General features: G+C 42.2%; 2 protein-coding genes across 3 annotated transcripts in view; both read left to right on the top strand.

Annotated features, from left to right (window-relative positions):
- Positions 1-11,138, top strand: part of TM9SF3 (transmembrane 9 superfamily member 3) — a 61,127-nt gene extending 49,989 nt beyond the window's left edge. Inside the window, exons 11-15 of the mRNA NM_001193217.3 lie at positions 240-308; positions 3,158-3,304; positions 3,752-3,835; positions 3,963-4,039; positions 7,721-11,138. Coding sequence (NP_001180146.1) covers positions 240-308; positions 3,158-3,304; positions 3,752-3,835; positions 3,963-4,039; positions 7,721-7,788 — 445 coding nt within the window. The 3' untranslated portion in view covers positions 7,789-11,138. The remainder of the gene's footprint in view (positions 1-239; positions 309-3,157; positions 3,305-3,751; positions 3,836-3,962; positions 4,040-7,720) is intronic.
- A 5,299-nt stretch (positions 11,139-16,437) lies between these two features.
- TLL2 (tolloid like 2) overlaps positions 16,438-24,234 on the top strand; it is a 144,545-nt gene continuing 136,748 nt past the window's right edge. For both annotated transcript variants that reach the window (XM_002698408.6, XM_059882004.1), the window contains exon 1: positions 16,438-16,681. In XM_002698408.6, the coding sequence (XP_002698454.2) occupies positions 16,492-16,681 (190 nt within the window). In that variant the 5' untranslated portion in view covers positions 16,438-16,491. The remainder of the gene's footprint in view (positions 16,682-24,234) is intronic.

Genomic DNA, 24,234 nt, shown 5'->3' with positions numbered 1-24,234 from the left:
TGAAATTCTTATCTTGGGCTTTAATACCCAAAAGAATTTTAACTATAAAATTCTAACTATGGCTAATTTGAAATCCCCTTTCAATATTGTGCCTCTTTGAATTTTTGTTTTTCTCTTTACTGGCTTATTTCTGTCCTTTAGATTATTTTTAAGTACTAAGTATTCTGATTCCTGTTATCAGAGTTAATATAATGTGGAAATCATACTAGAAGTTTACTGTTAATTTTAATATTTTCCAGGTTCATGGAGCCTGCAGTTATTGTTTGCCTAGGAGGAATTTTACCTTTTGGCTCAATCTTTATTGAAATGTAAGTTTTGGCAATGTATTTATGTGTCAAGAGATTTCATTGTAATAAGATACAGGAGAGATAGGAGTTAGGGTGGCTCCCCCTTCCCTCACCCAGAGCCCTGCTTAGACGCTCCTCGGCACCTGTCATGGTGTGTCATGACTGTCCCTCTACTGATGTTTCTCACTAAACTCATCTCCTTGAGGGTAGAGACTAATTCTGTTCTCACTGTTTCTCTAATATGTGTAGCGCTTCTGTAAATATCTGTTGAAAGAATGGGTAATAGATAAGGTAACTAACAAGCAGAAGGGAACAAGAAAAAGAAAAGAGGTTAAAAAAACCCTTTTTGTTTTAATGATTGCTTCGTGACATTGTACAGGAGACAGGGATCAAGACCATCCCCATGAAAAAGAAATGCAAAAAAAGCAAAATGGCTGTCTGGGGAGGCCTTACAAATAGCTGTGAAAAGAAGAGAAGTGAAAAGCAAAGAGGAAAGGAAAGATATAAGCATCTGAATGCAGAGTTCCAAAGAATAGCAAGGAGAGATAAGAAAGCCTTCCTCAGTGATCAATGCAAAGAAATAGAGGAAAACAACAGAATGGGAAAGACTAGAGATCTCTTCAAGAAAATTAGAGATACCAAGGGAACATTTCATGCAAAGATGGGCTCAATAAAGGACAGAAACGGTATGGACCTAACAGAAGCAGAAGATATTAAGAAGAGGTGGCAAGAATACACAGAAGAACTGTACAAAAAAGATCTTCATGACCCAGATAATCACGATGGTGTGATCACTGACCTAGAGCCAGACATCCTGGAATGTGAAGTCAAGTGGGCCTTAGAAAGCATCACTACGAACAAAGCTAGTGGAGGTGGTGGAATTCCAGTTGAGCTATTTCAAATCCTGAAAGATGATGCTGTGAAAGTGCTGCACTCCATATGCCAGCAAATTTGGAAAACTCAGCAGTGGCCACAGGACTGGAAAAGGTCAGTTTTCATTCCAATTCCAAAGAAAGGCAATGCCAAAGAATGCTCCAACTGCCGCACAATTGCACTCATCTTACACGCTAGTAAATTAATGCTCAAAATTCTCCAAGCCAGGCTTCAGCAATATGTGAACCGTGAACTTCCAGATATTCAAGCTGGTTTTAGAAAAGGTAGAGGAACCAGAGATCAAATCGCCAACATCCGCTGGATCATTGAAAAAGCAAGAGAGTTGCAGAAAAGCATCTATTTCTGCTTTATTGACTATGCCAAAGCCTTTGACTGTGGGGATCACAATAAACTGTGGAAAATTCTGAAAGAAATGGGAATACCAGACCACCTGACCTGCCTCTTAAGAAACCTGTATGCAGGTCAGGAAGCAACAGTTAGCACTGGACATGGAACAACAGACTGGTTCCAAATAGGAAAAGGAGTACGTCAAGGCTGTATATTGTCACCCTGCTTATTTAACTTATATGTAGAGTACATCATGAGAAACACTGGGCTGGAAGAGGCACAAGCTGGAATCAAGATTGCCGGGAGAAATATCAATAACCCCAGATATGCATATGACACCACCCTTACGGCAGAACGTGCAGAGGAACTCAAAAGCCTCTTGATGAAAGTGAAAGAGGAGAGTGAAAAAGTTGGCTTAAAGCTCAACATTCAGAAAACGAAGATCATGGCATCTGGTCCCATCACTTCATGGGAAATAGATGGGGAAACAGTGTCAGACTTTATTTTTGGGGGCTCCAAAATCACTGCAGATGGTGACTGCAGCCATGAAATTAAAAGACGCTTACTCCTTGGAAGGAAAATTATGACCAACCTAGATAGCATATTCAAAAGCAGAGACATTACTTTGCCAACAAAGGTCCATCTAGTCAAGGCTATGGTTTTTCCAATGGTCATGTATGGATATGAGAGTTGGACTGTGAAGAAATCTGAGCGCCGAAGAATTGATGCTTTTGAACTGTGGTGTTGGAGAAGACTCTTGAGAGTCCCTTGGACTGCAAGGAGATCCAACCAGTCCATTCTAAAGGAGATCAGTCCTGGGTGTTCTTTGGAAGGACTGATGCCAAAGCTGAAACTCCAATACTTTGGCCACCTCATGCGAAGAGTTGACTCATTTGAAAAGACTCTGATGCTGGAAGGGATTGGGGGCAGGAGGAGAAGGGGACGACAGAGGATGAGATGGCTGGATGGCATCACTGACTCGATGGACGTGAGTTTGAGTGAACTCCGGGAGTTGGTGATGGACAGGGAGGCCTGGAGTGCTGCAGTTCATGGGGTCGCAAAGAGTTGGACAAGACTGAGCAACTGAACTGAACTGTGTAGTGGAATTAGAGGAAACGATCTTTTTTGGTGTAAAATCATAGTGCCCTTTCTCTTGCAGTCCTGTGAAAATGACATCGAGCTTTCTTAGGCTTTATTTTCCTAATTATTTTTATTTTCCTAATTTTATACATTATTATCATATCAAACCTTTTTAAAAAATTTAATTGGGTGTTTTATAAACTGCATTGCTTGTATAGTATGTAGAAAAAAATAAATGAGAATTCATTTTTAAAATATGAATTTTTAGCTATTTTCATTTTTCTTTTCCACAATACACTCGTAAAGCTTCAAATTTATTCAGTTTACTTAGAGATGAATACCCTACCCTGCCAATGAATCTGTTCTTGACAGATTATCTAAGAAAATATTTTTGACGGAATTGTAAGTGATTTAATGAAAGGGGAGGAAGGGAAACTGTTGAGAAAGTTGTTTGAAAGAAAAATACTGAGATTAAAGTGATAACTAAGGTGCAAATGAGATTTAGCAAGAACAGGGTGAGTTTTATGAATAAAGACTGGAAAACTATGTCTGTGTTGGGTTGCATTTAGGTATTTCATCTTCACCTCTTTCTGGGCGTATAAGATCTATTATGTCTATGGCTTCATGATGCTGGTGCTGGTCATCCTGTGCATTGTGACTGTCTGTGTGACCATCGTGTGCACATACTTTCTACTAAATGCAGAGGATTACAGGTGGTGAGTACTTACTTCTGGGAAGAACTTCTGGGGACCATATAATTTAAAATAAGATTGCATTTGAAATGTATCACGTGGAGTAAATATATACAAATTTTCTTAAGATAGTGTAGGAGTTTTTTCAATTATAAAAATACTGACGATTTTAGAGAAAAAAATAGTATCAGTCAAAAAAATTGGGAGTATTAATGAGGGTCACTATTTTAAACATGAGGAGACATTTGAAAAAGGAAATGGTTTATTTAGGGTCATTTATAATTGGAAATCTGGCAAAATTTAGGATCTCTCCTTCCATTTCTTAGGCTTTCTCCTTGTTGATATATTTAAATGCCATTATACATGCATTTGTTTTTAAATATATAGAATCATAAAGGATGTTTTTATAAAATGCTTTGCTTTAAAATCTTCCAGTGCCATCCATTCAAAAGAGTTCCTTTTTTTCTTCAGGCAATGGACAAGTTTTCTCTCTGCTGCATCCACTGCAATTTATGTTTACATGTATTCCTTTTACTACTATTTTTTCAAAACAAAGTAAGTGGAGACATTTTCTCATTTTGTATTTTGGAAACTAAGTTTATCATTTTAAATGCTAGGATTTAGGCCTTATGTTGAAAGTAAAAATGGATATACTATATGTAAGTTTTTGGTTTTATTTCAGGATGTATGGCTTATTTCAAACATCATTTTACTTTGGATATATGGCGGTATTTAGCACAGCCTTGGGGATAATGTGTGGTAAGTTCTGAAATTCTTGGAATATCATGAGTAAATCTGAGTGTTTCTGAATCAGAAAAATACAGTAATTGGAAACTGAGAAATAACCTTCTATTGTTTGATCAGGAACACCAAAAGAAGCTCAAACATCTGATTTCAGTCCTTTTAACTGTTCCTCAAAATCTAATTTATTAACTCTCTGATTTCTTTAATTTCCTGTTTTTAATAATTGTGTATAGTACTATTTCCCATACCACAATTAGTTTTTCATTCATGTTGAGAATTGCCTTTTTTTTTAATAAGCTTAGATTTTTTGGAACAGATTATTGTGTAAACAAGTTAAGGTTTTGGCCAAATGATTTTTGTTTGGAAGTTTCTGTTCCCCTGTTCCTTGAGGTAAAAGTGTCCAGGAGGCAGCACAATTGACTGGTTATGATACACACTTGGGTGCTGCATTGCAGACTGAGCTTACGTTCTGGCGGTGCAGTCTGTGGTTCTATACCTTGATCCAATTCCCCAAGGTCTCCAAGCATCTATAAAAGGAGGATAATATCAGAGTCTTCCATTAAATGGAAGAGGTAATAGTTTTCACCATAAATAGCGTGTATAGTACATATGAAATAGCTAGAAAATGAAGAAAACTTTTTAGAAGCACCATGAAAAATGGAAAAGACATGGTCTGGAAAGCCTAAGAGACCTGGAGTAAATCTCCATGCTGCCACTTAACCTTCTTTGTGGCCATGGGAGGGCATATTAACCTAAGTCTCATTTTCTAATCTATAAAATGGGCATATCTTTCAGAGTAATTATCTGTAATAGTGTCATGTGTATAAAGCAACAGGTATAATGCAGGCCTGTTACTAGGTGGTGAGACATATGAGACGTGATGGGGAGTTTTGGGGAGGAGCAAGACTTTGGGGGGCCAGTCTTGATCGTGAATCCTAGTGCCCCTACTTAATAGCTAAATTTTTTGAATGCTTTTCCTGTTGAAATTTCATCTTGCTGCCTGACAGTCCTGGCACGTTTACAGTTCCCTGCTGTTCTGGCAATGTCCCAGCATTTATTCTTTAATGGGTTTATATGCCTTTAGTGCTAATCTGTTTTTGTCGGGGAGGGGAACGAGTTCACACTGAAAATGATTAAAATGTCATCATAATACAAAAATTACACGTACTCATTGGGTTATGTTGCTAATATGCTTTTTCAGTCAGTAATTGAAAGAAAAAAATATTTTTGTTTAATGTAGGAAAAAATAATTATGTGAAGGGGAAATAATTAGATTGCTGCAGATTTTATGTTTTGAGCATAGCATTTTAGTTTTAAAAAAAATTAAGTTTGGTGTTATTCCCAAGACATTTATTTTTCTAGAGAGCATATTCAGTCTCTTCCTTTTATAAAGTAATATTTTATAAGATTATTCTTGATACTCATAAGATTAAGAAAAATGATTCTCTAGATTGACACTATTTTGCTTTTAAGCATATCTCTGCTCAAAAGGGAACAATATTTTAAAAGTCTCGAAAATTGAATTTGCTTATTGGACTAGTACTGTATTATACTAGTTAAATTTTTGATTCTACCTAAAATTTTACAAATACTTTAAAAAGAATTCAGGTTTTTAAAATTGAATGGTTATTTCCAATTATCTTGTAAGGACTTGTATATAGCTATTTTAAAATGAATTACCACTATTTTCAAGTATAATATAATAATTTAATATTTAAAAATAAGTGTCTTTATTACAAAAATAGGTTTCCTTTATTGTCTGGGTGGGTTTTAAAAATATTTTCGATATTTTATTATGGGGAATTTTCAAATATATACAAAAAGAGAAACAGTAGTATATATGTAGTGAGTCCTCATGTACCTAACACACGTAACATCAGTAATTGTCAGCTTGTAGCCAGTCTTGTCTTATTTTTGTTTCCACTTTACCTCCTTTTTTTCTGATGTAAATCTCGAACTTCATGTCATTTTAGCTGTAAATATTTGTGTGTGTGTGTGTGTATGCATGTGGGTATATTGATACATCAAATGTGCAGTGTTTATATAATTATTATATAGCTATAATATATAAGAATGCAGTTATATAATATATATATATATAATTTCCTAATGTGCTCAAAAATTCACTTAGTATTCACTTTTATCCCACACGTCCTCATTTCTTTTTTAATACAGTTTGCATCAAGATCCAGTTAAAAGTCCATGCATTGCTTGATAAAACTGTCTTTTAAGCAGCTTTAAATCTATTGACGTTTACTCTCTTTTCCCTTGCAGTTACTTAAGAAACTTAGGTTTTGGTTGGTTGGTTTGTTTGAAATCCTGTTGAGTTTTTCACACTCTGGGTTAGGCTGATTGTATCCCTAAGGTGTTATTTAATGTTTCTCTGTGTGCTTCCCCCCATATTTCCCGTAAAGTGGTAGTTAAATCTATAGACCTGATCGTACTCAAGAATACTTGTCCAAGAACACTTAACAGGTGTTTTGTAAACTTTTATAAGGAGGCACTTAAATGTCTGATTGTCTCTGTGAGGTTAGCAGCTGTTGATAATTATTGCCTAGTTCTTCCATTAAGTCATTAGTGGTTACAATATTCTCATTCCATTGTTCCTTTTGTATTTATTAGCTGGGACACTTCTCTAAGGAGAAACCCTTTCATCAGCCATTTGGTTCCCTTGAGGTACAGTTTTCATATGTATAGGAAAGGCAGAAAGACTTATTTTTTCCTTGCGTACACCAGTTGGGTGAATAAAAGTTAGTTCAAGTTAGTCAGTTAGGTGTATGTGTGTATCATTAACTCATGGAAGACTGACTTTTAGACTTGATGGTAAATTCCTAAATCTAGTGTAGAATCTTCTCTATCATACGAGTGACCACCTGTCTTGTCCTAAAGATCTCTTAGTATTTACAGTAAAGAACTATACAGTTCATTCATTCATTCAACAAATATTTATTGAGTATCTTATCATGTGCCGAGCACTTTTTAAGGGCCAAGAGGCAGAAACTTAATTTAACAAAACAGATTAATTTAACACCCCTGCTTTCTGGTATTTTGGGCCCTGTTTGAGGCTAATTATTTCAAAAACAGCATTTCAGGATTCCTGATCTACTTATCTGTGTCTCTCATCCATGCCCTCAACTGCCTACCTTTCTACCATTCACAGCTTCTACAATTTAAATGTAAAAAAGAAGCCATCAGAAATGTGTCCTCTCTAGAGCTTCAGATGCTGTTGGGCCATGGGTCTCGTCCTTCCCTGAGAGAACCCCCAGTCACTTCTTACTAAATTATCCATAAGTGTATCATATTGTTTGGAGAACATGTTAGTATTGTTTTAATAATCTAGAATAATCTATGCTTAAATTTTTAAAAGACTTATTTTTTTCATTTAATGAATGTTTGTCATTCTGAAATTATTCTCTTTTTAAGAGATCATTTTAATTCATATAGTTCATAATTCATGTAATAATTGATATTTAACTATAAAAATGTTACATCAGGCCACACTTGGTATATGACAGCAACAGGGGATTTGCAAAACAAGTGACACTATTTTAGTAAGTTTAGGGAGGATGCTAACATTAGATGTTATCTTGCAAAAAGAATAACTTTCTAGAGCAGAGAGCATTTAGTGTGTGTTTGTAAATGATGGGTACTGCTCTGTGTGTATTTGTTTCAAAACATCTTGTTTTATCTTTACAGGAGCAATTGGTTACATGGGAACAAGTGCCTTTGTCCGAAAAATCTATACTAATGTGAAAATTGACTAAAGACCCAAGAAAGCCTGGAACTTTGGATCAATTTCTCTTTCACAGGGGTGGAACTTGGACAGTGAAAAAAAAAAAGCGCAAGAAGATTTGGGCTTTAACTCTGGGTACTTTGTGGGTCTCTTTCGTGGATGGCTTAAGTAACATCTATTTCCATTGATCCTAGGTTCTTACTGACTGCTTTCTCCAACTGTTCACAGCAAATGCTTGGATTTTATGCAGTAGGCATTACTACAGTACATGGCTAAACTTCCCAAAAACTAGCTCATTAAAGATGAAATAGACCAGCTCTCTTCAGTGAAGAGGACAAATAGTTTATTTAAAGCATTTGTTCCAATAAAATAAATAGAGGGAAACTTGGATGCTAAAATTACATGAATAGAAATCTTCCTGGCACTAGTGTTTCTACAATACTGAAAAATGATGTTCCAGAAAGATTACTTTTTTCTCTTATTTTTACTGCCATCATCAACCTATTGTGGGACATTTTTATATATTGAACCTGGGTTCTTTTTTGACCTGCTTTCCGCACCCCTGCCCCCCCTGCATCTTTTTTTTTTTAAAGAGAAAATTTAAAAATATTAAATCCTGCATGTAATATATCTGCTGTCATCTTAGTTGGACCAACTTCCCATTTATTTATCTTAAAACTATACAGTTACATCTTAATTCCATCCAAAGAAGATACAGTTTGAAGATAGAGGTGTACTCTCTACAATGCAATTTACTGTACAGTTAGAAAGCAAATTGTTAAATGGAGAAGATATTTGTTTTTATTAAACATTTTGAGATTTAGATAAACTACATTTTAACTGAATGTCTAAAGTGATTATCTGCCCCCTCCCCCCAAGTTAGTCTTACATCTTTTTTGGGTTTGAATGAAGGTTTTACATAAGAAATTATTAAAAACAAGGGGGGGTGGGTAATAAATGTATATAACATTAAATAATGTAATGTAGGTGTAGATTCCCAAATGCATTTGGATGTACAGATTGACTACGGAGTACTTTTTTCTGATGATGATTGGTGTAGAAATGTGTGAATTTGGGTGGCTTTTTACATCTTGCCTACCACTGCATGAAACATTGGGGTTTCTTCAAAATGTGTGTGTCATTCTTCTTTTGGGAGGGGGGATTATTTTCTTTTGTTTTTCTTCTGAGACTCCCAAAAGGAGCCAAATTTGTAATTTAGAAACATTTAATTTTGTTAATCCTGTCTGGGGCACTTAAGTAACATCTAAAGCATTACTGCTTTAGAATGTTAAAATAAAATTTCCTGACCAAATTGTTTTGTGAAAATACATGTGTTTGCAATTTGAAGATATCTTTTCAAAAGACAGTATTACTGAATGCAGGGTTGTTGTTTTTTTTTTTATCATGCTTTTCTGATACAAGGGACCCATACTTTAAAATCCCCAATATTGCTTTCATCTAGATTATCCAGTGCAGTCACAAAATGAATGAGAAGCCCTTTGAATGAAATTGTGGCACAAAATCTGTTCAGGTCAGTGTACTGTGTAAAGTGGGGGTGGGTAAAAGTGGTCCGTGTACTAGAGGATGAGCAAATAAAGCTTACAGTTTTCTAAGAGAAGTAATTTTAATTTTGAATACATCTTTCTGGAACAGTCCATAATGTGAAGTTTTCCTAGAACCATTGAGTTTCTAGTTTAATAGTTTGCTATGCAAATGACCACCTAAAAACTATACTGTATATTGGTATTTTTAGAAAGACTCAAAACATTTTAACCTTAATGTATTTAAACCTTAACATGAAGTTGATGCCATTCAGTTACATAAGGTGTTTTCATTGCAAAATACGTTTCTGTACATTAGTAGACTGCATCCTGTAATGTAGCATTAAAGACTATAAAGGGTGGCAAGTTTGATTTCTTACCACTTGAGTATGACTGACATGAACAAATAGAAATTTGATCAAAATCTGTCGGTAAATCCTCTTCTTTAAGCCAAAATATTATATGAAGTGTAACCTGCTAGTTCCTTCATTTTCTGTTTTTTCTCACACCTGCCTTTAAGATCTAATAAGAAAAAGAACTAAAAGTTAGTACTTAATGGCTTATATAACTTTTAAACTACATGTAAAATTCTTACAAGAACATAGAGTCTCTCTGATAGATTGTAAATTGGCTGGCAAGCTTGTATCTTCATAAAATGGAATTTGTTTCTCATGAGTCTTTCAGGTAAGACAGGGTTTTTAAAGAATGAGCGCTTTAGCTGCATTCAGGTACACCAGTTCTTTTACTAAACTAATCTGTATTTGAAATCCTTTGGAATCTTCACCGAAAAATAGTTTTGTGATATCCAAATACATTAAGAACTTTATTAAAATGAGTATAAGTCACTTGAAAAGTCCTTTAGAAAATAGGTATTGGTTTATGGCTTTTTAGAGGGGCTGGGTTGTGTGTGTGTGTGTGTGTGTGTGTGTGTGTCTTGAAGATGTAATCCACAAATAGTTTAGTTCCACAGCTTTCAGTTGTAGAATAGCAAAATATATTATTTAAGTTAATCAAAGGGTAGAATTTTTCCACTTCATAAATGCCATTTGTCTTTCATTTATTAACATTTGCTCAACTTAGCAACTGAAGTTTTGAATACTCTGAAAAACTGGGGATTTGTAAGTACGCTTCACCTGAAATTTAGCTACATTAGTGACATTGTTAATAAGTATACCCTAGTACAAGAGTGGGCTTCCCTGGTGGCTCTGACGATAAAGAATCTGCCTGCCATTCAGGAGACCTGGGTTTGATCCCTGGGTTGGGAAGATCCCCTGGAGGAGAGCATGACAGCCCACTCCAGTATTCTCGCCTGGAGAATCTCATTGACAAAGGAGCCTGGCAGTGCAAGAGTAGGATAAGGTGGAAATGTAGTGACTGGAAAACTGGGACAACATTCTCTTGTATGGAGTTTGCCCATAAATTAAGCCCCATGCCCTTGGAATTAATTACATTGTGGTAATTTCTGAACCTAGTGAAAGGTATGCTTGAGTGTTTTCCATTGAGAGTGGATGGATCCCTTTATAAAGGTGGTTGCTGCAAACTCCAGTTCTTCCAAAAGCCACTTTATTCAGGGTTTATCCACAAATTGTATTCATTTTGATAAAGCTTTTGTTTCCTAAATGTTTACTGATCACCATATGCCAAATGTTTTGCAAATAAATATTAGTTTAAGATTTCCTGATTTTTTTTTTTTTTTTTTACATTTGTAAAAAAAGAAATAATGTATTAGTGTAATTTGTTCAGGAAAAGCTACATATCGAAGGGCTTCTGTATAGGAATTTTGAGAAAGAAAAGCCTATTTGTAATCTATACACTGCAGTTTCATCTGGGTTTTAAGCTTAGGTTTCAGTGTGTCTTAGTGCTTCATCTGTTGATTTATTGGCACACATAATAAGAGTAGTGACATGAAAATACAAATATTCATTAATGTTTTATATCTTCATAAAAATTGCATAGTTATGAAGCTATATTTTAACAGTACGTTAAGGAGATCAGAGAAGTGAAAATTTATCAAGACTGGAAGTGTGTGTAGAAATAGACTAGATTTAGAGGTCAGGTAGATCAGAAAGTTGACATACCGCTGCAGAAAGTTTATAAGATTTAAATTCGGTTTGAGGAATAACTTTTGTTCTGTGAGCGTTTTCTAAAAGCCATCTGATTTGACCTCTTTGAGCTGTAGGCAGACTTGTGCAGACAAAGGAAAAAGTACATTCTTGTTTCACTGTTATTAGGATATGGAAATAAACTGTTGTGAAAAGTGTTCATCTTGAAGAATTTGTGAACGGGGCTAATAATTGATACAGCAGCGTTTTGTGTGCTTGCCCCAGTTCATCAGTGTAGGTCATTTGAAGCTTATAAACATTATAAGTAAGAGCTTAAAGGAAAGGAGGAAATAACATGTCATTCTATTTGAAGGACAACAGGGTATCTTTGGAAAAGCAGTCCCACTTGGGCTTTTCAGCTGTGTCAGACTTGAACCTATAAATCCCTGGAGTACGGACAATTGGTGACAGAGTTGGGAGGAAACAGTTACTACTCAGTGATGACTTCCATTTTTGTACTCACCCGTGATTTGTGTAGGCCATGTTCCAACTGGCTTTTTAGTAATAGAAATCCAGTGCAGTATAAAATGTATCACGTTTGAAGTTCTAATCTAGTCTGTTAATCTAACTGAAGTTGAATTTTTAAAAAGTAATAAAAAGTCAATGTTCTTCCCTTGGATGCTTGCTTTCTTTCCTTTTTGAAACAGATGATCCAAGCATAAAGGATAACCCATTATTATTGGCACGCATATGAAGAGATTACTAATAGCTTTCCACAATTAAATAAAGCAGGGGTCAGCAAGCTTTCTGTAAAAAGCCCAATAGGAAATATTTGAGGCTTTGAGAGTCATACAGTCTGTGTCACGACTGCTCTACCATTGTAGCACAACAGCCATGGGAGACAGTACATCAGCTAACGAGCATGGCTGTGTTCCAGTAAAACAACAGAAACAGCCAGCAGGTCATAGTGTGCTGACCCCTGAAACAAAGGATTTAAAATTTGAGATTTGGGTATTTTCCCCAACTTCATACTTTGAGGGAAAAAAATACACAGAAAATGGGAAGAATGGTATAATGAATAAGATCTGTCTTTTTAAGAAATGATTTTTTTCTCTCATTACCATTCTTTTGCCTTTCTTTGTATACAAACTCTGACACCAGCATTCAAACTCCTCTGTCCCTGTCATTCTCCTGATTGAGAATACTTTGTATTTGTCTAGTACTACTGTTGCACAACAGTTTCACTTGTGTCCTCTCACAACTGTCCTGTGAAGCTGATAGCATAGGCAGCTAGATTTTAAGAAACTAGAGCAGCTAAAGAGTTCCTTGTTTTTAGCCCAGAAGTAATCAAAATTAGGTCCTATTGTTTTGACGGCTGTAACTGTAAAATGGGGATGTCACTTTTCCAGCTTGTGGAAGAGGTATTCATAGAGGTCACGCTGGAAATGAGTGTTGTATAGCAATGGATGGGGTTATTTTTATTGTACTACTAATACATCAAAAGTAGCGGCGAACTTCTCCAAGTCTATTTGTAGTTTTTTTCGTCTTTAGTTTTAACTGGTTATTTAAATTCTTGTCAGCCTCCTTGACTCTTTTCTCCCCCTGATTTTATTACCAGCTCCAGTTGACACCTTACTTGAAAATTCCTGTTAGCTGCATAGTTTAAATTGCTGCAAATTTGAGTACTTTAAATATCTTTAGTGGGCACTTTTTTCTGGTTGGAGAACTAGGAGTTTAATAGAGGAAACTGTTACACAACCAACTTCTGAATTTCACAGTGAGAGCTTCTATTAAATAGCTAATCAATAGTTTAACATTAGAAGGGGAGGGAATAAATTTGTGTTGGGACACATGGAGTCAATGGTAATGCAGTCTAGAAATGTTTTTAAAGTTATGTTCAAGGTTTTGCATACTTAAGGTGGTAGCAGTTTCAAATTTTTTAAATGAAGGACACAGTTGTAGGGGGAATTTTGACATAAGTCATTTAAACTGGCCCATGTCACAGTTCTTATGGCTCTGGGTAAGCCACTAAATTATGGGACCTAACCTTGGAGGTCACTGAAGGGAAGAGAGAGTCCAAAGAGGGTCCAGAGAGTAAGACAGATCTGATACAGGTTAGAGACCCAGAAGGGTAGGACAGAAATACGTTAAATGTCATAGGTGTGGTAGCTGCTGTAATGTTGGCATGAAGATGCAGCCTGTGTAGTTAACGAAGTTGTGCTCGGCAAAGACGTGGAGCAGCAAGGCCCTATTAGGATGAATGCAAGATGTTTAATGCAGTGTGAGTAGACATAATGGAGATGGCAAGAGCTCAAGGCTGGAATACACATGTAAGGACAGCCTGATGGTGGTTGGAGGGCCTGATGTGCCACGCTTAAACGGGCTTAGGTAGGGATCCCAGCCACAGAAGGTTTTAAACAGCTGCTGAAAATCGTTAACAGTATGAAATAGTTTAAAAACTCAAATACTGTCTCAGTGGTCAGTTCATGTAAACCAAAAATAAACCAGCAAATGAGAGTGCCCTCTACCCTGAAGGGTCTGCTCCCTGCCTTGGAGAAGGTGGTGTGTGGTAACCTGGAAAGGCATCAAGAGGAAGAAGGGACCTCTGCGGAGTAGTTATGGAAAACTCGGTAGGGGTGGAGGCGTTTGAGAGCTGCTGCAAGAGAGCCGTGGAACTCAGCATAGGGCGTAGCAGCAAAGAGTTGGGTGGATGACAGACATCTGACTGAAAAGGGACAGTTGTACGGACTTGCGATCATGAGCTGTGGAGGAGGAAACCCACAGATAACTAATGGAACTGAGTTGCGTGGCTTTAGATCCCAAAGCCTTTTATTCCAAATCTATCTCGTTTTTTTTTTTTTTTCCATGGAAATTAAAAAATACATTTATAAAATTTGAGCCCCGATTAGAGTTTAAAATATAAAAGTAGTAAGTGAAATCATAAAACATGAAGCTGAGAAAAAATATTAACCATCGCTTTCGATTGTTTCTAACTTTTCTGTACTATGACTCAAGTGGTTTGTTCATACTTGTTTGATAGCCTTTAAGATAGTATTCAAACAGGGCATCTGACGTAAAGATGCAGTCTGCTCATCCTAGAGCACGACTGTCTTCAAAATATTTGGGCAAAGAATGTTGGTGAGAAGCCTGGCAGCTACTCACGAGGTGGGGATTAGAGGCAATAAAAGCTCACAACCTCGGTGCTTGCACAAGAGGTCGCCTGTAATGTCTATTTTCCGGAGGAATTCCCTGCTAATGAGGCCAGTTGGCTGTTCGCCTAGTGCCATCTGGAGACCTGGAAGTGTCACAGAAGTTTGTTAGGCTTTTGAGATGTTGACGTTGTGGACTTGTCTACTGACAGGTGGTGACCTTCACTGGGTTAAATGCAGAGACCTATGGCGTTGGGTTTGACTCCTTCCAGTGTTAAGGCAGAAATGACATTCAACTCCTTCCCATACCTATTTAATGGCCACTTGGTCTTCCCTGCCATTTGGTGGCATCCATTCCCCTCCCGCCGTTCGCCTGCCCCAGATGCTCCCTCCCCTGTCAGTTCTTGCCCAGTCTGGCTCCATCCTATATATATATATGCCCATTTGATGAAGGCTCAGCATGAAACGGTCAGCTTACATTTCTAAGGGCCAAGACAAAACAGCCAGTAGTTAAACCTTTACTGGGTTGTAGGACTTGTCACCCTACTTATTAGATGATCATAATGCAAGAAATTCAGAATCCTGTGTAAAGCCCAGCTCTGGGCTCCCTGTCTGCTGTTTTGTCATTGGTGACTGTGAAACCATGTGGAAATCCCAAAGGAAATCTTCTTCCTTTTTTCTGCTTGCAGTTTAAATGGAAAAAGGATTCTGCTGGGTGTGATGCTAACTACACATTGATGTATTTTACTTCTTAATGGGGCAATTTTGCTTTTGTAGAAAGGTTTTTGAAAAGCCTCTTGGTAATAGCATTTTTATGTCTATAAATCAAATTGGCTCAGTTTTAACAATTTTTACATTTAAGGTACAGCATAGGAGGGGGTTTCAAATATCTCTTGATTATTCTCACATTATTTGGGCATATGTTTTTAATTAGCAAAAAATTAACCAGACTTCAGAAATTGGTTGTTTTTATTCCATCAAGTTAATGGTGAATGGCTTATTTAATAAAACATGCCTGTAATTTAACACAAATAGTAGGTATAGCTGTTCGTTTGTCAGTCTTTTTGCCTGTATGAAGCGTCTTGCACTGTTTTCCTAAAGGATAGGGTCACGTAGAGGGGAAATCCGTCATTTTAAATCATTATTTTCTAAGCCACTCTATCACCAGCCATACCTTAGGTTAGGTGGTTACTGCAGCAAGCGCCAGTCACGGCTGGACGAGGGAGTGTGGAGAAAGCTGAGAGGATCGTAATCGTCGGGTTTTTTCTGCGCCAAAAGCGACCCAAAGAGAAGATTCGCTTCATCCCTTCAAGGAAATGATTCTCCGAAAAGCACATAGCGAGCTGGTCGTAGTGGGAATCGTTCGCATTGGGTTTCTGGTCCGGCGCCCAGAGCTTTAGCCACTGCCTCCTGTCTTCACCCACGTGTGCACCGGGGAGTTGTAAAGTGAATTTTGAGAATAAAGCAAGGCGGGAAATCCAGCCTTGATCTTCAGGAGCAGCGTTGAAGGGAGGGTGGGCCAGAGGCGCTGTAACACCCAGAGAAGGGCACCCTTTGCTCGGTGGGAGCTCGGCAGGCCCTGGGTCCTTGGCTTCAGCTTCTGCACCTCGCTCCCCTTCCTCCGAAGTTGCGGAGGTGCCGGGAAGAGGAGGGGCCTCGCTTCGGGCGCCCGAGTGATTGGCTGCCCAGGGCCCCTGGCGAGGGCTGTGCGGTCCAGCCCGGGTGGAGAGGGGCGGAGCGGCCACTGTTCCAACCACTGCCACAGTCGCAGCCGCCGCAGCCTCGGCCGACGAGCAAGTAGCTCCGAGCAGCGGCTTCCTAGGCGCGCGGACGCGGACCGGGACGCCGCGCTCTGGGGGTTCCGCGCCCGAGCCATGCCCGGCAGCCGCGCGTAATCGCCGTGACCGGTTGCCGCCGACCCGATTCTGTACGCGGTCCCTCGCCCGAGAGTCCAGCTTTTGGTGCACTCAGGTCCCTTGGTCTTGGCCGGCCGCTCGCAACCATGCCCCGTGTGACTGCGCTCGGGGCCCTTGTGCCATTGCTGCTGCCTCTCCTGCTACTGCTGCTGCCGCTGCCCCGCGACGCCGGGGGGCTCGGGGAGCGCTCGGACGCCACCTGGGACTCCTCGGCGCTGGAAGGCGAGGAGAGCGCGGAGCAGCAGCTGGAGCATTACCATGACCCGTGCAAAGCCGGTAGGTGCTGCCGCCGGGAAGTCCGGCACAAGTTTGCCTTTGAAATGCAAACGAGGTAGTGGGCAAGCCAGCGCGGCAGTCTGTGGGGGCGGGTCACCCTTCCCCTCCGCTGAGTTCTCCGGACTCCCCGGGAAAACAATGCCCCAGAGGGACTGCTTAAATACCTCTCCGGCTGGGACGTCCTGGCCCCTGGTGTGCGGCGCGCACCGGGTGGCGGCCGCGGGAATGTTCCCAAAGTGTCCGAGGCCGAGAGGGCGCCCAGGAGCTGGGGCGGGTCCCGGGGTCTCCTGACAGCCAGGTGGTCAGCACGGGCCACCGCCAGACGCGCTGAGCTGGAGCAGAGGGGAGGGAACAGGGCTGGGCGCAGCGTTCCCAGGCTTAGACGGAGTCTCTGGTTCCGATTTCATGACATTTGTAAGTTTCACGCAAAGTTTCCCAAGATCTTGTGGTTACTCTTGGGAAGAGAGTTTAAAAAGGGAAAAGCTTCACAGCGGGCAAAAGGAAAGCGATAGCCGATGGAGAATGAGCATGACTCGAGTTGCTGCAGACTTCCGCGTAGCCTGTTCTGTGGTCGCGGCTGGGGGTCGTCCTGGGCGGGCAGAGATGGAAGCCGTCAGGTGTTCTAATCCGGACAGGAAGCCGCGCCCCGGGACGCGCGGGTGTTTCTGGCGCTAATCGCAGCCCGGGCTCTGCAGCTTGTTTCCCCCTAGGGGCTCGTGTGTCCCAAGGGTAGCGGTTTCAGCCGCTGCAAAGCCCGAGCGCATGTTCCAAAGAAAGCCTTGGGTCTGGGGCAGTTCCCAGCTGGAACCGAGGGGTGCTCACACTCCCCAAGGGGTGCTCATACTCCCGAGAGGGTTGGTCTGAAGCCCGCCGAGCAGCTCCTGGCCCGGGGCCGCGGGTAGCGGTGTTTATCTGTGGGCAGGGTCCGGCTGGTTCTGTGGGCGGCCCGCAGAGACGAGCGGACCGAAGGAAGCTCGCATCCTCCACGCGCAGAAGGGCAAGGTGCTTTACTTCTGTTGAATGAGGGCGTGCCGTGAGCCAGTGTGGGCCCCGTTCCCTCACTCCCTGAAGAGGCTCAGTCTCCCTCTAGTAGGCTCAGTTTTCTCTTCTGCACTGGGGAAGTAATAATTGTCGGAGGATTCAGATAATTTATGGGGAAATTCTCTGCACATGGAATAATGATGAAGACACTGCTTGTGGTGTTGTTACTGCGGCCAGTGTAGTCTAGGCTCTGAGTTGGACAGGTCAGAAGTCGGTGAAATCTGGGGCAGACCAGGTTACTCCGAGGCCAGAGAACCTAGGAGAGTGTGAGAATCTTGTGGAGGGTGCCGATCAAACCAGGCTTGAGGGCCTGGGCTTACCCTGAAGGAAGATTTCTCCAGAATAATAGTCCACTGCTGTACCTTGTGGGGTTTCTGAGTTAGGAAGGAGGACAAAGAGTTGATCCCTGGGTAATTTGAGAGAAAATCCACAGGTAGCATGTCCTGACAGAGGTGTCTCGGTTCCTCACTGGACCTAGGTCCCAACCAGGCTTGAAGAGCCTCTGGAGCACTGAATGGTGGCCTTGCCTGAGAAGAAGGACACTGAGGATACAAAACTGGGATGGGGGCTAAATGGAGTAGATCAGCCATCGGCCATCACCTGCACCTGTCAGAACCTGGATTTTACTGGATGTGAACCAGGGGCCTGTGGGAGGCAGTGTGGGCCTGGACTGGGGTAGCAGTCAGTGTGCCAGAGAATGTATCGAGCTCCTCTAGGACGCTGAGTGCTCATCTGGGCCCTGTGAATCTGGGTGAAAGAGATATAGATCTTGTCTGGGAGCTCTCCAGTTGCTGATCTCAGCTTTGTGGAATAACACTAAGGCAGCTTGGGGCCTCATTTTTCTCCAATAATTTTGGAGAAATTGCTAGATAACCAGGGCATGCATGTTCTGCGACTCTTCCCAGATGGGATGGGAAGGGCGGGCAGGGCTGGAAAAGTAGGTGTAGGGTTTCAGCCAGCTCTGAGCATCCTCGACAGCGGTCGTCCATCCTCCCAACCCCCTGACCTCTCCCTCATCCATGCCAATGCTAAGAGTGTCCAGAAGAGGGCGATGGCAAGGGAGACATCAATAGGCTCAGACTTCTGGAAATTCCCTGAGCAAGGGAACAGCCTTCTAAGGACAATAAGCAGTTCACCAAGGACTGGCATCTCAGTGAAAGGACGTGCCTCTCGGCTTGTGAAGAACACTGCCTTTGCTGGTTTTATATTCAAACCAAACCTTAAAGGGTAGCCTGTCCTCCTATCCCAGTCACATGCTAACCCCTGACTCCTCTTGGCTAGAGCCCCTTGCCTAGGACCTGCCTTGGGTCTTCAAATCTGAAACACCTCCCACTTGCCCTTCTTGAGCCAGGGGTCTCCATTTTGTGGAGGATGCAGAGTGCAGACAGAGAGTCTGGGGTCTGTTCCTAGCCTCTCAGGAGCTGTGTTCCTTGGCATGTTCCTCTCTGGGTCTTAGTTCCTCATCCATAGAGTGAAACTGTTGGACTAGTTAGGGTGGCAGACTGCCAGGTCCAGGGAGCTGGCTCCCTTAGTCCACATCAGCCCCGTTCACACCTTGCGAGCCCTTGAGTTTGTGCCCCTGGCTCCTTCTTTCCGTATGGTTCGATGACCTTTGCTTCCAGCTCGGGCTCTCAGAGGCTGACCAAACTGGTCAGTGTTCTGTCATTTACACTTTTACCATTTGCTCATTTTACTATTTACTCTGTCATTTACAAACTGTGTGACCTTGGGCAAGTCACTTGATTTCTCTGTGCCTTAGTTTCCTCATTCCTACTAGGTTAGTGTGCTTAGGACAGTACCTGACTTATAGTGAAGTACTTAATAAACAGATTTCCTAGAAACTTGTTGAAAGAACATCTTCATGCTGATCTTTGGAGTACGTTTTGAATTGTGAAATTTAAATTTACTAATAGACAATCTAATTGAGGAACTTCACTGGTGGTCCGGTGGTTAAGAATCCATCTTCCAATGCAGGAAATTCAGGTTCAATCCCTGATCAGGGAACTAAGATCCCACATACCTATAATCGAACAAATAAATAAATATATTTTTTAAAACCAATCTATTTAATGCTGTAAAAAGGAATGCTTTCGAATCATATGATCTTGAAATAGGAGTGGACCTGAAAAGTGCTCCTGACCTGGGGCTGGTAAGATGTGTGGGGCTTCATGGGTGTGGTCTCTGTCTGGTGGCCCATGGGTGTGCTGTTTGCTTTTCATCTGACGCTGCAAATGAGGTCAAGAGTTCGACTGAGTAAATTTCAAGACATCCTTTCAACCACCATGTCCCTGAGAACAACTTCTGCAAAGCTTCTGAGAGCTTCTCCAGCCTGCTTGCCCTCACTCATAATTCCTTAGCTGCACCCAGAGCCAGAGGCCTGGATCCTTATCCTGACCCTGCCTCTTACTCTTCCTACAGCCTGGAGCAAGTCCTTCACCTCTCTGTGCCTCAGTTTTCTCATCTGCAAAATGGGGATGGGGACAAAACTGCTTCTAGGGCAGACATAAGGCTAGTTGTAGCTGTATTTCTGAGAGGGCAGGGTCTCAGGCAGGACTTCTGTGTCGATAGATTGTTTAGGAGGTGATCCCAAGCAGCAGGGTGAGGGAGCAGGGCACGTATGACCAGGAAAGAGGAAATCCAATGAAGGAAGAGGAATCTAGGTAACTGCCTTAAGTTAATAGGGCCGTGTTCCCACCTAGCCGTGTTCCCACCTAGCCCTTCCATAAGTCCTCCCAGAATTATCTGCCCAGGAAACAGGAGGCTGGAACATTTATACAAAAGCTGCTGTTCTTCGTTGTTTGCTCCCTTTTCCAGCTTCTATCCCTGTGTGAAAAACCACCCAAACTCTGTAGTATGGAACAAGCGCCATTTGACTCTGTAGGTGAGTCTGTAGATACGGAGTTTGGAAAGGGCACAGCAGAAATGATCTGCCTCTGCTCCACAGTGTCTGAGCCTCTGCTGGGTAGGCGTGCAGGCTGAGGGTGACTTGACAGCTGGGAGCTGGCATCATTGGAGGCTCACTGGTTCTCTCACATCTGGCAGCTGAGGCTGGCTATTGCCCAGGGCCTCAGTTGAACTGTTGGCCAGAACCTGCAGGTGGCCTCTCTGTGTGGTCTCTCCATGTGGGCTGGTTAGGCTTCCTCACAGCACAGCAACTGGATTCTAGGTGCATGCATCCCAAGGGAACCAGATGGCCTCTGTATTTCCTCATGACCTTGCCTCGGGAGCTACGTAACATCTCTTCTGCCATGGTTACAAGCTCTCCCAGGTTCAAGGGACATGAACATAGCCCACCTATCCAGGGGAGGAGTGTTAAAGTCACATTGTTAAAAGAACATGTGGAGTGACTTCCCTGGTGGTCCAGTGGCTAAGACTCCATGCTCCCAACGCGGGGGGGTCCGAGTTCAAGCCCTGATTGGTGAACTAGGATCCCACATACTGCAACTAAGCACATACTCCACAGATACTGAGCCCAGGTGTGCTCTAGAGCCTGCGTGTAGCAACTAGAGAAGCGGGTACACTGCAGAGAAGAACCCAACACAGTCTAAATCGATAAATAAATATATAAAACACCTTAAAAAAAAAAAAGAGCATGTGGAATGGAGGATGTTGTTGCTGCCAGTTTGGGAGAATGTGACACTCCTTGAGGCATGAACTTCCCTGCCCTTCTGTATATGGTTGCCATGGGCTCTAGATTCAGAAAAAGTTCTCAAGTAGAAAAGTGGGAAGCCGTGCAGCGGATGCATGGGACTGAGGATCTGGGACTCAGGTCACCAGCAGTGTCTACCTAAGGCTGAAACAATATGCAAATACCTTGTAAACTGTAAAGTGCTGCATAGCCTTTTGGGTTCATAAAAGTAAAGTTGACAGCCAGCTTTACTTTTCAGTTGGTGGCTTAATAAATGCCAGGCCTTCACATATGATAAACATATATATTCCTCCATGAATAAATACAGTCAGCAGTCCCTGACGGCTAATGGCAGCAGAGCTGGGGTAAGGAGCCTGGCCTGGGAACTAATTCATTTCCCAGGAGCAAGTTTGCAGGCCTTCCTCACACTTTGAGACCTGACTTCTGCCTGGAATTTGGGGCCCCACTCCGTCTTGTCATTCTCTCCCAGAGACAGTGACCTTACATTCAGTTCCTCATTTGGGGGTCACCAGAGCCCTCTTTAAGATGGCCCTCTCTGGGGCAGCTCCTACCTGCAAGCCCTCACTTGCTGATGTGAGGCTGGAATGTCAGACTGTGTGAGGCCAGTGATGGTTGTCCGCCTCGGTCACTGCTGTAAGCCCAGAGCCCCGCAGCACATCGCAGGTACTTGTCAATATTCATTGAATGAGGGAAGGATGATTCTGCCTGGCCCTGTGTGGCCTGGGTCCGCGGCTGAAGGACCCTCCAAGCTTGCTGTCAGCCTGGAAAGGGAAGCGGAGCCAGCCGGATGGGCAGCAGCCCCTCCTGAGAGAGCTCCAGGTGGAGAGTGGAGTCCTGGGCAGCACTCCCAGGGTTCCCTTCCTTCGTGGCAGGGGCACGCACCCCAGATTCTTAAGCACAGGTGTGAGGTTCCCGTGGTGCCTCCTAGAAGCCTGTCTCCCTGGCATAGCCTGTCCCTAGTGCGGGACCATCTCCCTGGTGCCCACCATCTCCCTGGTGCCCACCATCTCCCTGGCGCCTTGTCTTTCCCCAGGTGGCCACACCCAGGTGAGGGCAGCTGGCAGTTTTACAACTTTGCTTTTATCCCTGCTTGTCTTGCTGTCCTTGCTGATTCAGGCAGGTGCTGATTTGATGGAGTCAAAATATTCCAGAGCTGCATGGAAATGAAATGTTGATCTTTCCCTCTTCTCCAGGCAGGAGCTGCATCTAGTCCACCTTAGTTTCCAATTTTTTACCCCTAAAGTGCCCCAGGGCAGGGCATGAGGTGGTTAAGAGCCCTGGCTTTGACAGTTGATGGACTGGGGTGCAAAATCTGCTGCCGGTGGAAGGCTTTGTGACCTTTAGAAAATTAGCTTCTCTGAGCCTCAATTTCCTCCCTTGAGAAGACTGTAAATATTCATTTCTCAGGGTTGCCAGGGATTGAGTGATGCAGTGTTTGTCACGTGTTCAGCACTGTTTCTGGACAAGGCAAGAGTTCAGGAATGGGTATGCATGTCCCTAGAGCACAGAGCAGGTGCTCCCAAGTACTTCCTGAACTTGTGGTGAAACACTCCAGAGGAATTTGAATTTTTGTGATATGTGAACAAGTGATTTCATGTAGTAGAGTTAGTTAGAGATTCTTAAATTCAGATCTGATAATTATTGGCAAACAGCATCTCAAAAGTAAGTGAAGGGTGAATTTTAGGAAAAAGTTGAGGATGGGCCAAGGCAGAGCTAGGGTAGGAAACACACTGTTTTGGCTTCTGCAGAGAGACACAGCTGCCCACGCTGAGGATTCAGCTAACCGAGCCGGTAGAGAACAGGTGGCCTTCAGGTGCCCAACAGAGCCAAGAGGTCCCAGCCAGGGCCATGACTCAGGCTAGGGCACAGCATCTGGGGGAGGGGAGGTCAGAGGGGAAGGCATCAGCCCCTTTTGGGCGAGGATGTTCCGAGAGCTGAAAGATAGCAAGGACACCACCCCATTGACCTCCAGTCCAGGCCCCAGAGCAGACAAACAGCTGGGACTGTCCAGATCCATTTTGCATCTGGAGACACACCCTCAGGCCGAGACCTTCTGCCCAACATTGGTGCTCCTTTGAAAAGGAAAGATATAAACATCTGAATGCAGAGTTCCAAAGAATAGCAAGAAGAGATAAGAAAGCCTTCTTCAGCGATCAATGCAAAGAAATAGAGGAAAACAACAGAATGGGGAAGACTAGAGATCTCTTCAAGAAAATCAGAGATACCAAAGGAACATTTCATGCAAAGATGGGCTTGATAAAGGACAGAAACGGTATGGACCTAACAGAAGCAGAAGATATTAAGAAGAGGTGGCAAGAATACACAAAATAACTATACAAAAAAGATCTTCACGACCCAGATAATCACGATGTGATCACTGACCTAGAGCCAGACATCCTGGAATGTGAAGTCAAGTGGGCCTTAGAAAGCATCACTACAAACAAAGCTAGTGGAGGTGATAGAATTCCAGTTGAGCTATTCTAAATCCTGAAAGATGATGCTGTGAAAGTGCTGCACTCCATATGCCAGCAAATTTGGAAAACTCAGCAGTGGCCACAGGACTGGAAAAGGTCAGTTTTCATTCCGACCCCAAAGAAAGGCAATGCCAAAGAATGCTCAAACTACCACACAATTGCACTCATCTCACACACTAGTAAAGTAATGCTCAAAATTCTCCAAGCCAGGCTTCAGCAATATGTGAACCGTGAACTTCCAGATGTTCAAGCTGGTTTTAGAAAAGGCAGAGGAACCAGAGATCAAATCGCCAACATCCGCTGGATCATGGAAAAAGCAAGAGAGTTCCAGAAAAACATCTCTTTCTGCTTTATTGACTATGCCAAAGCCTTTGACTGTGTGGGTCACA

This window comes from Bos taurus, chromosome 26, assembly GCF_002263795.3.
Source record: "Bos taurus isolate L1 Dominette 01449 registration number 42190680 breed Hereford chromosome 26, ARS-UCD2.0, whole genome shotgun sequence".
Taxonomy (NCBI): Eukaryota; Metazoa; Chordata; class Mammalia; order Artiodactyla; family Bovidae; genus Bos; species Bos taurus.
Note: the sequence above shows the minus strand (reverse complement) of the source record. Positions and strands in the feature narration are given on the sequence as shown.